Source organism: Dermacentor albipictus, chromosome 1 (assembly GCF_038994185.2).
Source record: "Dermacentor albipictus isolate Rhodes 1998 colony chromosome 1, USDA_Dalb.pri_finalv2, whole genome shotgun sequence".
Taxonomy (NCBI): Eukaryota; Metazoa; Arthropoda; class Arachnida; order Ixodida; family Ixodidae; genus Dermacentor; species Dermacentor albipictus.
Window position 1 is genome coordinate 208,907,031 of NC_091821.1, and position 16,689 is coordinate 208,923,719.

The 16,689-nt window shown below is 51.1% G+C and overlaps 1 protein-coding gene across 1 annotated transcript in view; it reads right to left on the reverse strand.

Annotated features, from left to right (window-relative positions):
* bark (protein bark beetle) overlaps positions 1-16,689 on the reverse strand; it is an 87,907-nt gene that overhangs the window by 30,951 nt on the left and 40,267 nt on the right. Inside the window, exon 2 of the mRNA XM_065438188.1 lies at positions 7,529-7,725. Coding sequence (XP_065294260.1) covers positions 7,529-7,725 — 197 coding nt within the window. The remainder of the gene's footprint in view (positions 1-7,528; positions 7,726-16,689) is intronic.

The window sequence follows — 16,689 nt, forward strand, 5'->3', positions numbered from 1 at the left end:
ACTTGTATTCCATAACAACAAGGCGCAGCGCACTAAACTGCACGGAAGGTCACAAAGCTTTTTACGTGGTGCCGCATGGATGGGCAGATGTGCGCTGGCAACTAGTATGGCTACTGCGCATTAGTACAGACTGGCCGGCTTTGAAAGGGACCAGGATATGCGAGATGCATTCGCCTTGTTTACAGAGAAGAGTTTGCCTTGTTTACACTAAAGCAACATTTATCTCGAGTAACACCCCTGTTAACGCTGAGATGCGTAAGAGTAGCATGAAAGGTAGTTCACTTGCACGATCTTTGCCATGTTAGCGAAGCGCGACACAGACACGGGACAAAGAATGAACGACACGTCAGTGTCACACTACACATATACGCCAGGAATGTTAACTTACCAATTCGGCTAATTCGCTGCATTGCTTGTACAGTTGTTCTGACTATGCGGAACTCGAACAGTGTGTTCAAATAAGACTAAATACTAGCAGATACAATTTGCCCACTGCACCCTGGTTTTTCTCTCGCCTGTTCTTTCTTTTTTTTTGTCGGCGTTGTGATTTTTTATGTAACGTTGATTGATGTGCTAGTGCTCATTGTTTTGTAGCAAACCAAAGCCTCGCATGCTCGCGCTTACAAGACAGCTGTCATAGCTTCAGCATTTACCACTCGCAATATCTTGCTTGTTCGATTGGCTTTAGTCGACGTGAGCAATGTAAAATTTTGCCTGTATGTTTAATAAGTGCTGTGTTATAGCAAATTGACCCGAGAAGTAAGTATGAAAAGGTCAAGAAAAATGTGTCATACTACAGTCCGCAACGTGTGAATCATTACTTCACAAGTTTGCCATCTTGACGTGATTTGTACAATAAAAATAACCTGTGGTTACTCTTAATAGCTTGTTGCCTTTCCAGCTGCTTTGAATTCTGCCCCCCAAGGCTGCAAGAACCAGCACTCTTGGCCTTCTGCCAGCAGCCATTGGTCATCCATTCCCTTGTACGAAGTAAATTTGATCTACACGTTCGTCCATCTTTAATCTTTTTGCACTTGAAGATTTGCTGCTACAAAGCAGCTGGTAAGTCGGCAGTATGAATAAATCGTAGAAAAGAAAATTAAATTATGGGGTTTTACATGCCAAAACCACGATCTGATTATGAGGCACGCCGTAGTGGGGGACTCCGGAAATTTTGACCAGCTGGGGTTCTTTAACGTGCACCTAAATCTAAGTACACGAGTGTTTTCGCATTTCGTCCCCATCGAAATGCGAATTGTAAAAAAAAAAGCTTTGCATAAAATGTGCACATGTGAACATTTGAAATGCGTTTAAATCTACGTGTGGGCACCGGATATATCGAAAACGTGGCTGCTGTGAACAACGGTTAGTGATAAATGACGCTCTTTTAACAGTCCCTGACATAACTGCAGGCAAAAAAGCAAATGGTACACCGCGCGGCATTTGCCTCCTGCGCGCGTGAGGAGTGACTTCACTGCATAGCTGGAACATACTGGCGGACCTATGCGCAACTCTGCTCCCTGCGGGAGCATATACAGGGATACTACCCCCTTCCTCAGCGAAGCGCCGTTACGGTGACTCTTGCCGCTACCGTCCGTTCCGCCCTCGCCGTCCCTTCACCCGCTGTCGCGGCACTGCCGTGGTGCCGGCAGCGGGCGCTCCTTGCCGCCACGCGCCTGATCCACAGCTCTCCGCTCCTCTGTCTCCGCGTCGCGTGGCTGTACGGCTCTCCGCCGTGTCTCTCGCTTTCCCGTTTGCGGCGCGCGTTCCTCAGTGGCATTTGACGCCTGTGGCAGTGCTTGCGCCTGGCTGTCCTTCTCCCGCCTCCACTCTTGCACTATACCTCCCCTTACTTGGCGCAGTGCCGTTGTGGTGACTCCGAAGACAGTTATAGCGTTTCGTCCCCTTACTTCTACTTTCCGCCAACCTTGTGCGGCCACATATAGAGGCCTGTCTGTGAGTGAATGAGTGTGTGACCTCTACTCAATACCCTGTTCTCCGCCCGTTTCCTCATCCCAGCTCAGAAGAAACATATAACATGGCGCGATGGCGCAGCGCCGGCTCGGTAGCAGCGGATCGTGGTGTGTGCTGCCCAATCCGAAACGCAAAACCGCCTACGTTCGGCACTGCGTCTTCTGTATGCGGTTGCCTATTGTTTAAATAAGGCAGCAGCTGCGCTCAAAGATCGCATTACCAAGAAGCGTATTTCGTCGGCCAATTTTTTTAACTTCATCATACATACAGTTTGTGCGTGCCATAAAGTATTATTAGAGAAAACTGTGCTCGGCATAAGCGCTCATTTATAGACCATGTAGTTCTATCGCGAGAACGCGGATGACATCGCTGACACCGTTCGTAACTGAGCGAGTTTATGCTGCTGCGCCGAATGCACCGTCTCTTGTTTCCCGTTTGACGCAAAGGTAAACAGTGCTGCTCTGAAATTAAGAAATGTGTCAGCACAACAACACATAGAGAGACCCACCCATCTACGAAGCGAAGGCGACCGACAGCCTTCGGGAATGGTGACGTTAGTAGAAATGTTGGCACAGCGCTATGTTGCCGCTTGCCGCTTATTGTGCACGCGCCGTGCGAAGTCGATATCAAATCGCTATAGGGGGTATGTACCGAGTTCGATCCGCGAGGCGGCGACAGCGTCGCCGGTGTTACACGCGCGCCCTTACATTCGAGGGAGCCTTGCTACCGGCAGAGAGACGTCATACTGCATCAGAGAGCTTCACCGATTAAGACACGTGACTTCGGTAAATCATTCCATGCCGAACGTGCAAAATCGCCACAAGTGCGCCGCCCAGAAAGAAAAATACGAAGAAAAGGGAGGCGCGGCTCGTCTCGTAAACGTGACGCGGTCCCTCGGAGAGCGCTGTTATGATCGACCTGTCAAGTGTGAGAAGCGTTCAAGTGGGCTTCTCCATGTCAACATAATTGCCCTCTTCGCCGAAACAGTGTCGCCCCTTTTATTCCCCGAGCTGACACAAAGGGAAGGACGAAGGAAATAAAACCCGAAGGGCAGGAGGTCGTCGACGGCAGAACCTACTTCCACAGGCTCCCCAAGGATACAGCGACGACTACTAGACCGCAAGGGCGTCACCCCTTTTTTTCGCCGAGCTGACACAAAGGGAAGGCCGAAGGACAGAATAACCGAAGGGCAGGAGGTCGTCAACGGCAGAACCTACTTCTACAGGCTCCCCAAGGAGACAGCGACGACCACCAGACCGCAAGGGCGTCACCCCTTTTATTCCCGAGCTGAAACAAAGGGAAGGACGAAGGAAAGAATACCCGAAGAGCAGGAGCTCGTCGACGGCAGAACCTACTTCCACAGGCTCCCCAAGAAGACAGCGACGACCACCAGACCGCAAGGGCGTCACCCCTTGTATTCCCGAGCTGAAACAAAGGGAAGGACGAAGGAAAGAATACCCGAAGAGCAGGAGGTCGTCGACGGCAGAACCTACTTCCACAGGCTCCCCAAGGAGACAGCGACAACCATCAGACCGCAAGGGCGTCACCTCTTTTATTCCCCGAGCTGACACAAAGGGAAGGACGAAAGAAAGAAAACCCTAAGGGCAGGAGGTCGTCGACGGCAGAACCTACTTCCACAGGCTTCCCAAGGAGACAGCGACGACCACAAGACGGCAAGGGTTTATTTAAGGCCCTCCTGATCAGAAGGCCGTCCTGATCAAGGCCGTCCTAACTGCTCGAGACTCGGATGAGAGTCACAATAAAGTAAATACAATCTTTTCTGCTTTTTAAAGCGAAAGCTTTACTGGCCGCGAACTTGCGATTTCGCCTTGTCGGTGCTCCGAGGAGGCACATGACGTCACAACGCGCGCCTCGCCGCGGATATTAAAGCGAAAGCTTTACTGGCCGCGAACTTGCGATTTCGCCATGGCGGTGCTCCGAGGAGGCACATGACGTCAAAACGCGCGCCTCGCCGCGGATATTTTTATCTCTCTCTCGCTCCCGAGTCCCTACTGCGCATGCGCGACTAGTAGCACCGAGCCACAGGTGTTCCGCCGCTGCGCAGCGCCGCGCCTTTTCGCTTCCGCCGTTTCGTATGACGTCACACCGCGCTCCTCGTCGTTGCGCTCGCGTCCGCTCGCTTCGCCAGCTGCATCGCATGCCTGATAACATGTCGGAGGATTGAAAAGGAGAGCTCGCGTGCGCCGCAACCACAGTTGAGGCGGCAGTATGGACGGCGACAGTTCTGATAAGCAGGAGGAGGCCTGGAATCGGCATCGGAACGAGATGAAGAGGAAACGAATCGCCCAGGAAACAGACTAACAGCGCGCCGAACGACTGGCTAAACGCCGCCACATAGCTAGACAACCAGATTAACCCGGACTTGCAATAAAGATTAACCAAGGCTAACCATGCTATGCCTTAGCTTTCGCTACGTCTATCCTGGCATAGCCGAGCTAAGCCACTGCCATTTTTTTTAATTATCACGATGCCCGGCTGCGTCGTCTTTCCTGATTCTTGCGGTGGAGACCCACCTCACCTGGACGAGATCGTATCAGCAGTCTCTTGAGCAAAAAAAATTTATTGATTTTCGTTGGATATTCTAGAGTGCCCTGTTAAGAATGGCGAGTTGCATTGCAAGATTGCCATTGCATTGCAGATGTCGAATAAAGTTGAATTAATGAATTCGTAAAATGGAGCTACACCGTTCTTAGGGATACGAGACAATTAAGAGCACTTGAGACTGTTTTTCAGTCAGTAAGAATACTGGACGCTGACACTCATGCGCGGAAATTTATAGAAGGATTCATTTAATTTACATTCACAGAAGAAATTGTGAAAATAGTTTGACATACGGGCACAAAAACATGTGCGGTATGTTGTCGGGGTACTCGGAGTCCTATCACCGCAGAGCGCCTGGTACAGCTCGGCGCTACTACGCTTGGTCACGACCGCCTCTAGGCCTTCTGCTCAGGCACACACGGGGACATATAAGACTCGTACCACGCGTCATACAGTTGGATTCCATGTGTGAATTAACTTCTGTCGCCTGAACAGTCATGCAGCGCGGAGTCGGTGGCGTACATTAATCGCCGGATTTACCTCCAACAATCCGGGAGCTATGACGCACATGCAAAACTGACGAACCATCCGCGGCGCTCTGGGACATTACGGCATTCATCTGTCCACTTGACCAGCAGACCCCTTCAGTACAGCCCGGAGGTGAGCAGGACCAGTGTAGGAACGGTGGCGTGACGTCATTAGCGTCGCAAGAGCGCCCGCGGACTGATCATGGCGCCCTTGACTCTGGCCTGGCCGCGGGGAATTGTTTCTTCGGGCGCGCTGAACCGCACCGTGCCCAATGCGCCCCAGTGGCGGCGCACGCGCCAAATGCGCTTCCGCGTCAGCATGGCGGCCGAGCGCGAACAATGCGTCTTCAGGAGCGCGTCTTGGCCGTGGCATTCGCGATTTTGCGGGGCCCAAAAGGACGCCCCGCGCTGGCTATTCTAATGCATCAGGGTGTCCTTTCATCGGACCCGTGCCAACGGCCACAGTCAATGCCAACGCGCCGCGCACGCATGGTCACTGGGATGGCCTCACAACTGGAGCAAGCGACCTCCACGCTCCCGTCGTAACTCGGTCGCACGCGCGCGCTGCTACGCTGTGGCCAGGGAGGATGGCCGGCGCCGGCCGTGAAGAAGGACCGCGCCGCAGGCGTGGGCTCGGCACGGCGCGTGAAGGCGAGCAGTGGCCGTGGCGAATAGCGGCACGCTAGCACTTTCCATCAGCGTCGCATCCTTTCACGCGGCCGATTAAACGACTGCGAAGATGCCCGCAGTCGGCACGTACGCCGCTACTTTCGCAATCCCCATAGGCTGATTTCGCAATCGGTGGAGCACAGTTACCAGCAAAAGGCTAGCTCCCGCTCGCTTTTTTTTTTTTTTCCACCTAGCTGTCGCAGACAAGGCGCGCCGTCCACAGCTAAACATGGCGAATTCGAGGTTACAAAGCAGCAGACGATGAGCAAAACGAGAACAAGGTAAAAGCGGGAGCCAACGTTTCGATAAGTGGACTTGTCTTTTTCAAGGCAAGAAATGACAAGTCCACTTGTCAGAACGTTGGCTCCCGTTTTTACCCTGTTCTCGGTTTGCTCATCGTCTTGAATTTCCATTTCCCGCCTTCCCCGTCTTTTCCCCAAAGCAGCAGACAAGTGTCATATAGATTGGGTTCGAGGTACCGATGTTGCACTCAATGGCGCGCGCGCTGTAGAATGTTTCTCACCGTGCTAGTACCCAAACGTGGCGGCCACAAAGACATCAGTGCACCACATCATCACGCGCACATCGTTTTGCTTTTTGACGGTGACCGTTTTTCGCAGGATTATCACTGCTTATACGATCTGCCGCTCGGCGCAAGGCGCACCTGTCGTTCTGTCATGCTGTCACATTTCTTCTTTACGCAGCTTCTCGACATGCTAGTACCCTAGATGGCGGCGGCGATGACGTCAATTTAAGCCATGTACTTTGTTTTTATTTTGCATCGTATCTCGTACAATTTAAATAATTCCTGCGCATCCAAAGTTGCAACTTCAGTAAGCTTGAAGGGGGATGGAGGAGGGGGCGCGTAGGCAATAAGAATCGGTGTTCTCTGTCACAACAATTTGTCATGAGCGTATACGTGCGTGCGTGTGTGTGTGTGTGTGTGTGTGTGTGTGTGTGTGTGTGTGTGTGTGTGTGTGTGTGTGTGTGTGTGTGTGTGTGTGTGAGAGAAAGAGAAGGAATTAGTTCTTCGGGCACGGTGTTTAATAACTTTAAAAAGGTGCAGCGGCACGTTAAAAGGCAGAAACCAATTTAATTTTGACATTTCGGCCGGGGTCCGGCCTTCACCACGCGCAAGGGAGGAAGGTGGGAACGAAGCGCGCGTCGTCTTCCATCCTTTTCTCCCTGCTCCTGCGGCGGCTGCGATATGCAGCCGCCGCAGGAATATCGCCGCGGCCGAGCGGGATCTTGAAAGCGATCTGCGATGGGTACAGAGTCTAGGTGCACCAAGGGCTGATAGCTTCGTGTGCGCTGGGTTCTCGCGCGCTTAGTTCGCGTTGAAGCGAGAAGCAGCACGAACGGGATTCGCTCGTCGCTGCTGCTGCTCTTCATCACGCAAGCGTTTTGACAGCGAGTGTCCACGGTTTACGATTGAGATGTATTCATGTTTGCCTGTGCGCGCGTGACACCACCGTTGTTAATTTGGTTAGTAAACGAGTGTTTACAGCAGTTTACATGGCAGATGAAACTACTAACCTTTCTTCATATAGCTGGCTAATAATTTGCTACCGCAATCAGTGATTCGCCTTTCAGTCGAAACTACTACATTTTTGCCGAATTCTGCAATGGCGCCCTTTAAAGCCAATCACAGTGGCGGTAGCAGCCCCGCGGGTCAATCATAGCTGATAATGATGGCGGCATTTGTCAGCGTCCAGGACAGCACACCGCGTATATACCAAGTTTGGCATGCTTGCTGGTCCTTTGCAAGGACCTAGGCATACGGAATGACTGCTCACTTTTTGGACCGGGTACAGACGGACCACCAGTGGGCGCCGTGACGCAGCTGCAGCCGGCCGCGTAGCGGCAAAGGTCCGTCGGTGAGCCGCACCGAGGGCCACACGACACTCGTGTCGCGGTGCACAACACTGTGCGGCTCCCGGCGAGGCTCGTTCTCGTCCAGCACGGTCATCGTCACCGGCCTCTGCGCCGTTCCCTGCGGAAAGAAGAAAAAAAACTGTAAACTCCCGCTTGCCGCGAATCCACGAGCGTTATAGGACACGGCTATAACAGTCCTTTACGGACCCGCCATGACACGTGAACCCTATATATATATATATATATATATATATATATATATATATATATATATATATATATATATATATATATATATATATATATATATATATGGCGAAGGAACTTCGAGTTCGGAGACGGGGACCACTTCCGAACTCGCAGCTCTGCCGTCCAATCTTTCCATGCGGAGCAAGCTCGCAGATTAAGTCGAGCGCCTCTACAACGAAATTACCTGTATAACGAATGATTTCGGAGGCCCCAAGCACCTCGTTATAAAGACGTTCGACTGTTATATCTTCTAGGTAAATGATCAAATCCAGGACTTCCACTCCGGTATCCCTCGCATTTGCTACCGTCAGCGAGGCTCTGGCGTTGTGGGAACGCTTAAAACGACACTAAAGAACAGTACTAATTCGATTGTAGTCACCCATGAATTGTGCGCAAATAAGAAAAAGAAAGGGGGGGAGGGGGTATGAAAGAAAGCAAAGGCGCACGGCCGTAACTGTATTTATTGGCAAAACATATTATTATGCATATCGAATACTCCGACAGGTGTGCACGCATCATCGGACTTGACTGAATACCCTTGGCCTCGTTGTCTGTTGACGTTATACGGTCGTGATTAACAAAATTGAGCCCCACGGTTACGCTTCTTCTCTGGCGGAAAGAGTAATTCGGGATTTGAGAAAATATCTAGACCCGGTATACTCGTTTTCCTGGAGGATGGAAATTCGCCTGAGAAGCCGCTGTCCTCGCAGCACAACCATGCACTCGCACATAACCGGCTTTGGTCTATAGTTTGGGACACAAGGCGGGGGCCCGTTTTCCAGTCTGGTCTCGTTTCAAAACTCTACACAGCACAGAAAATAGCGATATCGTCGACGTAAACCAGAAGACTGACCTCGCCTGTATGTAGATTAAAACAGCTTATCAGATTGTATTTAATTACCCTCAGAGAAGAAAGGTTGAATAAAAAGTAAAAGAAAAAATGACGGATGGGAACGATAACGGAAATCCCTGTAAAACACGATGTAAACCACGTATTCCACATCTTCGCTAATAACAGTACCAGCATTCGCGTACTCAAATGTCGACAAAAGCAAGTCATATATACAGTACAAGGCCTTTTCAAAGGTCAACTTTCAACATGGGGACTACGAGTGGCACTGCATAACAATATTCAAAGTTTGACCGTGCTTTGAATATATTTGTCATGTTATCGTCAAACATGGAGTTGCCAGAGTTGTAAACTTGATAGTTTCGTTTTCAGAAAATTTTCGATTTTTGACACTTTTTAATAAAAAATTGACGACCTAAATCGAAAATTCAAAAGAACAGTCACTAGAGTTACGTTTTTTTTTTTTTAAGTGCAACAAACCTCATCAAATTTGGTGCAGTGATCGCCGAGAAAAACGAATTCTCCTTTTACATCTATTTAGATAGGAGCACCCGAGCTAAAGCTTCCTCTTAAGACGACAAACGAAATCAGGAAAGAAACTCAAAAGGAAGCTCATTACTTTTCGAAGCGACATCATGACGCCTTATAGAGCACGCACTTACAAAGCGAGATATAAGAAGGAAGAAGAAGCATGTTTTTGCAGCGGTAAAGCTAGGGAAAAGATGGAGCATGTTTTATTAGAATGTGAAGATATCTCCCCAGCGTGCGGTTTAGGAATCACTGGCCTCCTTGAAACCCTTGGATTAAGCGAGAGCAGAGGGAAAGTAAACATGTCCACCATAGAAACTAGCAAGAGGCGATTGGAAGGCTGCATGTGGAAGAAAAGTAGGGAAACGACGGAGGCGTACAAAAAAAAAAAAGTTCACAATAGGGGTTCTGAAAATTTGGTTATGGGAATGGTTAATTATAGTTATGGGAGTTACGGGAAAGTTATGGTTACGTGCCTGTTTGGACAAGTGGACTTGCATTTTTCCGAAGGCGGCATATGTCGCCTTGAAGAAGACAAGTCCACTTCTGGAAACGTTGGCACCCGCTTATGTCGCCTTGAAGAAGACAAGTCCACTTGTCGAAACATTGGCTCCCGCTTTTACCTTGTTCTCGTTTTGCTCATCGCCTTGAATTTCCATTTCCCGCCTTCCTCGTGTTTTCCTTGAAATCTACAAAAGTGTATCTTTAATTCCAGCCGGGAAAATAAAATGACATCATCATCATCATCATCATCATCATCATCACCATCACCACCACCACCACCACCACCACCACCACCACCACCACCACCACCACCACCACCACCACCACCACCACCAACTTATTTCATGTCCACTGCAGGACGAAGGCATCTCCCTGCGATCTCCAATTACCCCTGTCCTGCGCCAACCGATTCCAACTAGCGCCTGCAAATTTCCCAGTTTCATCGCCCCATCTAGTCTTCTGCCGTCCTCAACTGCACTTCCCTTCTCCTGGCACCCACTCTATAACCCCAATGGTCCTCCGGTTACATGTATGCGGGACAAAGTATTCCGTTTGCATTGGGCCATCTTCCGCGAAGTCGGCCAGCTTATTTGAGCTCGCTTTAATATGCCTCCATGCGCTCGTTTGCCCAAATTCACACGGTCACACCGATTCATATGCACAGAGTTCGGGAAACCTGCAGCAATAGAGAAACAGAAAGCAAACACTCAAGGGCGTTTTCCTGGATGCGCACGACTTTACACAGCAAACGCGAGGGATAGCCGAGGTCCGCGCATTCAGCCGGGGGTCACCAAATTACCGGTCCAGAAATAGAACGCCAGACTCCGCGTGTACATCATATTTTGTGTGTCGCGCCTTTTTCGCGCGCCGCTGAAAGAACACGGAAGCCGGACTTCAAGCTCCAGTGGCAGCCGCAATTCCCGGGCAAAATGCGTCTTTCTTTCGTTCTTCGCAGCGAACACAAAACCAGAGCGAAAATGGCACGGCGCTCGGTGCTTCGTCCAACGTCCAACAGCTTCCGCGAGGAGCTGGTCCGGCGCCTCGAAAATTGGCCGGGGCCCAATCGGAGCGAGACAGGCAGCTTCGGCCCCGCTCGCGGTGTCGCTGCACAAAAGGCTCGCAGTCATTTGCGACGCCGGCGCAGTCACGGACTGCGGGCGAAAACCCGACCGGCGCGTCACGCGGATCGGCGGAGAGAGAAAACTCCCGTTCCGCTCCATCGGAGACGCAACGACTGCCGCCGGACAGTGTATGTGTGTAGTAGCGCGGTGCGATGGCCACGCTTCTTTGTCGCCCGCGCAGATCCTTCGCCCGCGCGCTTCGTCTTTTGACGCGGCGGGACGACAGCCCGCGCTGATGACAACGGCGCGCACCGCCGGAGAAAAGCCATTGGGGCTCCGGCGCTGTCGTTATTGGGGACGTCACGGTGTAAGCTGCATGGTGAATCATCCGTCCCGTTCCTCTTCTGCGTCACCGCCCACCCCTCGAGCACACGCACTTAGGTTTTCTTTATTCTTTTTGTTTTTTTCTGACCAGTATACACAAGATCTTTCAGAGTATATTTGAGAGTTTATAGCGAATCTAAAACAGGGCCTGGATAATGTAATGACTCTCGTTAATCAGACCTTTCGCCTCCCGTGCATGCGGGAGGCATTGCCAGCGCATGAGCCACTGACGCGCACTGATGATGCTTCCGGGAAGGGAGGCGTAAGACTTATGTTGACCCGGTGCATTAGCTTTCATTCTGTTCAAAATATTTTCCTTTTAGCGCTATAGGTCAGTGTTCCGCGCGGAGCACCGCCTACACGTTATCACCACCAGGATCGGCCATTCGCGAGCGGAGGTTGACAAGAAAGGAATAGAATCTAGCGAAAGGAATTACACAGTCAAGCTGCTGACGCAGCTTTTTTCGTCAAGACCTGTCCATATTCAAATGCATGTTGTATATGGGAAATAAAGCACTTACGAATTCTATACCGGCCCAGCATGCGCATATTTGTCCATGTGCGGCGTATCAAGTTCATACGACGCAAACCAGTCATTGCGCGGCATCATTTATAGCACCACGTTCACACATTTCGTGTAGTGAGCGCGCGTCTTCGCGAGGCATGCAGTTTCCCTCGCCGCCAAAGTCCGGAAAATTAGGCTAATAATAACTTGAAGAACGACCCCATAACCATATACGCCAAAATTCAGGAGAGAATGGCTACACTACATAGGCGTTTGCGAGAAAGGCTGCTGGAAGCTCCAAGAGACACAAGACTTATATATCGATGCAGCGCTCGGAAATTGAATGCTTAGTATATTTGTTATGGATGCAGTTTATTTCTTTCTGTATAGAACAGAAAGGTTTCTATCCAGCGTTATTTCTTTGGTTGTATGTCTGCGCAGGCACAAGAATATCTAAATGCTGGCTATATATTTCCTTAGTATGAATCGTTGGGAATTAGTACATGTTACTTAAAGTTAATTATACGCACAGTATCAGAGAAAGAAAAGAAAGCAGTAAAACAGGGCGTCCTACTGTCCAACTGTTGATCATGTTCTCTTCCTCTGATGCGGTGCGTCTAATTCACTTAAAGTGCTATACATTTCCGATCGCAGCCACAACTCGGACGGATTCTTTGTGAATTCAGAATCGCATATATTTTGCGCTGCACACCATTCGCGACCACAAATGTTCGCTCCATGTTATTTTCGGGTCACCGTGCAATCCTCCATGTTAGACGACAGTTTCCTCGTGCGGAGTCAATGCTGGTTGCGGTCGTCCCAAGTCCTGTGCGAGTAGGCCCATACAACAAAGCGAGTTATACCCACTCGGGATTCGGTCATCGGCTAGGTCGCCATGTTGAGTACGCCTGTTCTTGTCGCATCGTCCAAGCTAAGCAGCGTTGCGCTTGGTAAGTATATTTGGGGGGGGGGGGGGGGGGTAAGGTGCTGAGGGAATGTCGAGTGCACGCTCCCACTGCGGAATGGCGTGCGACCATCTTGAACGATTGCGTGCACCAACAAGCAGTCTGTTTTTCACTTCCTTTTCTTGTTTTATAAAAAAAAAAGTTCCTTACTGTGTTCCTAAGTAAGGAATACAATCCGACTATGTTAATTGGCTTCAGTAAAATGTGTTGCTGGACTAGTTGACTGAAGACTACCATCGCGACAAAGAAACAAATACTTAAGAAGAAGGGAACCAGGAAGGAACAGCACGGGCGCTAACGCCTTGTTCCAGTTCCTTCCCGTTGTGTTCCTTCCTACTCGCTTCTTCTTAGTCGCGCTAAAAGGCCTCTCTTATGCTAGCTTCACCGCCCGCACAGAATACACGCAAAAGAGCTGTTCGCGCTTCTTCCGGCATTGTGGTGAGTTCGGCTAAAACACTCGACTGTTTCGGCGGGCCCATCCGGCATAGCGATGGAACGGATGACCCTATACTCCGTAACCTGACCCTGCTGTCTCGATGAGACGAAAATGTCTAGGGGAGGTCACGCTGTCCAAGGAAGAGAGAGATTTAAAAAAAAAAAACCAGAAGAAAACTGTGAACAGATATCCGTGACTGACGTGGTTTTTTTTGTACGTCCATTCGGCTCTCAAGGTATACAGCATCGGGCGCGAAGCTCCTGATTCCAGCACAGTGAGTGTACGCTAAGACTGCACGTTCCAGTGACAAGGGCAGCAGCGCGCTCGGCACAGAATCGAGGCCCCGGACCACGACAGCTGATCGACGCTGGCACAAACGGCGCGCGTCCATCAAAGCGATTGCGGGCGGCGGCCGCGATCGGCGCGCGGACGGACACCGCGCGACCTTCAAACGCTCGGCGGCTGCCGGGAACGCCCACGTTCGGCCGGGACGCGTAATGGCCCGCCAGCGACAGGGACGAGACAATGGGCCGGCGACGAACCCATCGGGCCGTGACAACTTCTTATTATCCAGTCGACTCGTCGGATATATTGGAGGTGTGTACACGCTTCGCCCGCTCCCAGATGCGTGCACACAAACAAGCACGCAAACAGCAACCAAACGCTGCCCCGAGAGGCGGTTGCTCCAGTTTCTGGGGGCGCGCGAGCGCAGTTCGGTACCGTTCACCGCGCGCACGCGGCCTGCGATGACCAGCTGGGCGCGTCGGGGAGATACAGCAGGCGACCATTAGGCACTGCGGGCCGGAGTAGCGGTGCGAGTATCGCGATGACGGCAGCGCCGAAAATAGAACAGTAAAGCACGCCCCCCCCCACCCTTTCTTATTTTTATTATTGGCATTTTTTCTTCTGCATAAGAGCTCTGAAACACCTCTTGACAACGCGTATAGATCTTGAGGCAGACCTTGACCAAACGCCCTTCTACAGCGACGCCTAAAGTTAAGCGACGCCTTCATGCGTTTCTTTCTCTCTCTCTCTCTCTCTCTCTCTCTCTCTCTCATATTTTCAGTGTCTATAATCGAGCACGGCGCGAGGAGCGCTACATGTGCAGAATTCGCGAAGCAGGCTCTCCCAAGAGAAAATCCTAAATGGGAAATTTTACCCCTTAGAATTCAGTCCGGCAAACAATTACGCAATAAAATATTGGCAGAGATTTCCGCTATTGGCAAGAACTACCGGCTAACGTGACGACGTTAAAGAAAACGTTTGAAAAATCCAGGTCACCAGAGTCACAGCCAAGCTATATATAGCTTAGACCGACAGACAGCTGAGCTAGTTGGTAAGGATTCATTATGCAAAAAAGAAGTGAGGCGTGCAGTGAGGCGTGAGACGCCTCACTTCTTTTTTTGCATAATGAAGCTATATAGCGATGTTCCAAGCTATAGGTCGCTGACAACGACCGCGAAACGGCGACACTGCGCGAAAGTGCAGCAACATGGGAACCCAAACCAGCGTGCGAACGCCCGAAGAAATTCGCAATGTCGAGCTTACGGCAATGTCAATGCGGCAGGCTACATACAGACTTATACAGCCATGAAAGTAACGACCTATACTATATACTATGGCCTAAGATGTGACAGCCGGCGGATGGCGCGGTTCGCAAGCCACGATCAGCTATAGAAAACTGCAAGGACGTGTGACAACCCCACTTACAGGCACGGGGTACTATTCTGGACACGGTCGAATTCCGCCACGCTGGCATTCCGAGCCAATCAGAGAGGCCGTATAGCAGCCCTACACGGGCCAATTAGAGCTGGCACGATAATCTAGTTTGCCGATGTCTTGGGATGTCATCTTGAAGCGGTTTGGAAAATGAACCGTTCGCTTGCCCTCGCGTGATTGGTCAGAATTGCGCTTTTACTGACTGAAACGCGATACTGGCCAATAAGGCGAGAGAAAGCGAACAGTTCGTTTCGCGGACTGCTATACAAGATGACACCCCAGAATAGCCGCCCTCCGATGGCAAAACGCGCACTGCTGACGCTCTCCGTGGAAGCTTCTGTCCGCGGCTTCTGTCCGTCTCCCTCAAGAAGCACGCCGCATACGGACGTGGGAGGCTATAGAGAACAGCGCGCAACGTCCACGAAAGCCCGAATGTACCCCACGCCCCGTAAAAAGCCGACGAAAAGCTGCAGTAAAGAGATAAGCAAGACTCCGGGTCCGGCACGCGTGAGCCTCAACAGCTTCGGCATAACAGCTCTGCACCCAATTCTATGGTCGGTCACGCCGGCTTTTGTGGTCACGATCCATGCTGTATATAGGAGGCCACGTCTCCGTCTACTACGCCGATGTATCTTGGTCACAAAGGGGTATATACCGGTAGCTAAAGCGCGGTCGTTAATCTGAGGATCGCGGGCAGAGACGTTACCCGCCGTATCCACGTGTACAGCGCTGTGGAATGAATGAACGTCTTCGTTCCGATAAATGTGCTCGTAAAAAAGAATAAGAAGAAGGAGCGGGAATATCGAGCTCACGTACTAAAGCGGCGCGCGCCAGTTTCGAAGAATATGTGGCCGAGATACAAATCGGCGGCCGTGCGTGCCTCGACTATAGCGCCCCACGCAGGATACATACTACCATACACACACCCTCCTCGTATAGTGCGCCCGAGCAACCGAAGCAAGGCCGCTCATCGTCGGTCACGAACGCTGACTGACGCCACAGGAATGCTGCTGGAAACCTCGCGGCGCGCTACAGCGCCGCTCCACATGCGGCTTTTATCGCGGACTTGCAAGTGTGCAGCGCGGATAACGTTACGGAAACAGATCGGCGCCGCAGCGGGCTGGAGGGGGGTCCCACGCGTTGAGTCACGATCAAATCCGGCAGCATATCGCGAGCACTGCATCCACCAACACCGGCGCAGGCGTGCATGTGACCGGCGGTTTGCACAGTGACAGAGCGGGCTCCAACATGGGAGCGGCTTCGGTGTCGGCACGCCTCGGCAGTGACTCTCCATATAGCGTGCACGTGGCTGCGCTTCGGCGGCTCGGCCACGCGCACAATGCGGCTTCATTTGAATGCGATGCGTGCCAGACGGCCTTCGGTGCGCGTTGTTGTTGCATTGGAGAATTTTTGCGCGCTGACGGAATCTCCGCCTCTGCACTTATCCTCACCGCCATCTTGGCGGAGCTGTGCCCCCCCCCTCCTCCCGCTTTACTTTTTCTTTTTTCTTTTTTTTCCCTTCTTTTTACGCTAGCAAAGTAGGAAGTTTAATGAATAAAAAGAAACGCCGATAGGCTACAGTGACGTTGGTTCCCTTTAATCATTCCGAACAGCAGCTTTGAGCCTCTTCAATACGTTTATAGCCCCCGCGTGACCTTGTGAACATACTATAAAGCAGGAGGCGGCCCCATGCCGTGCTGAAACAACGTATACGAACGACGACACACATGGCGCTCAAATTTGTTATTTGTGAGACGCACCTCAATGAAATATACATCTGCCGCTGCCCACATCGTCCAAGCATGTCCACCGCACTATACTGTATACTATATACCCACCACCTCCAACACATCGTGCACTACGATTTTTCTACACGCGAAT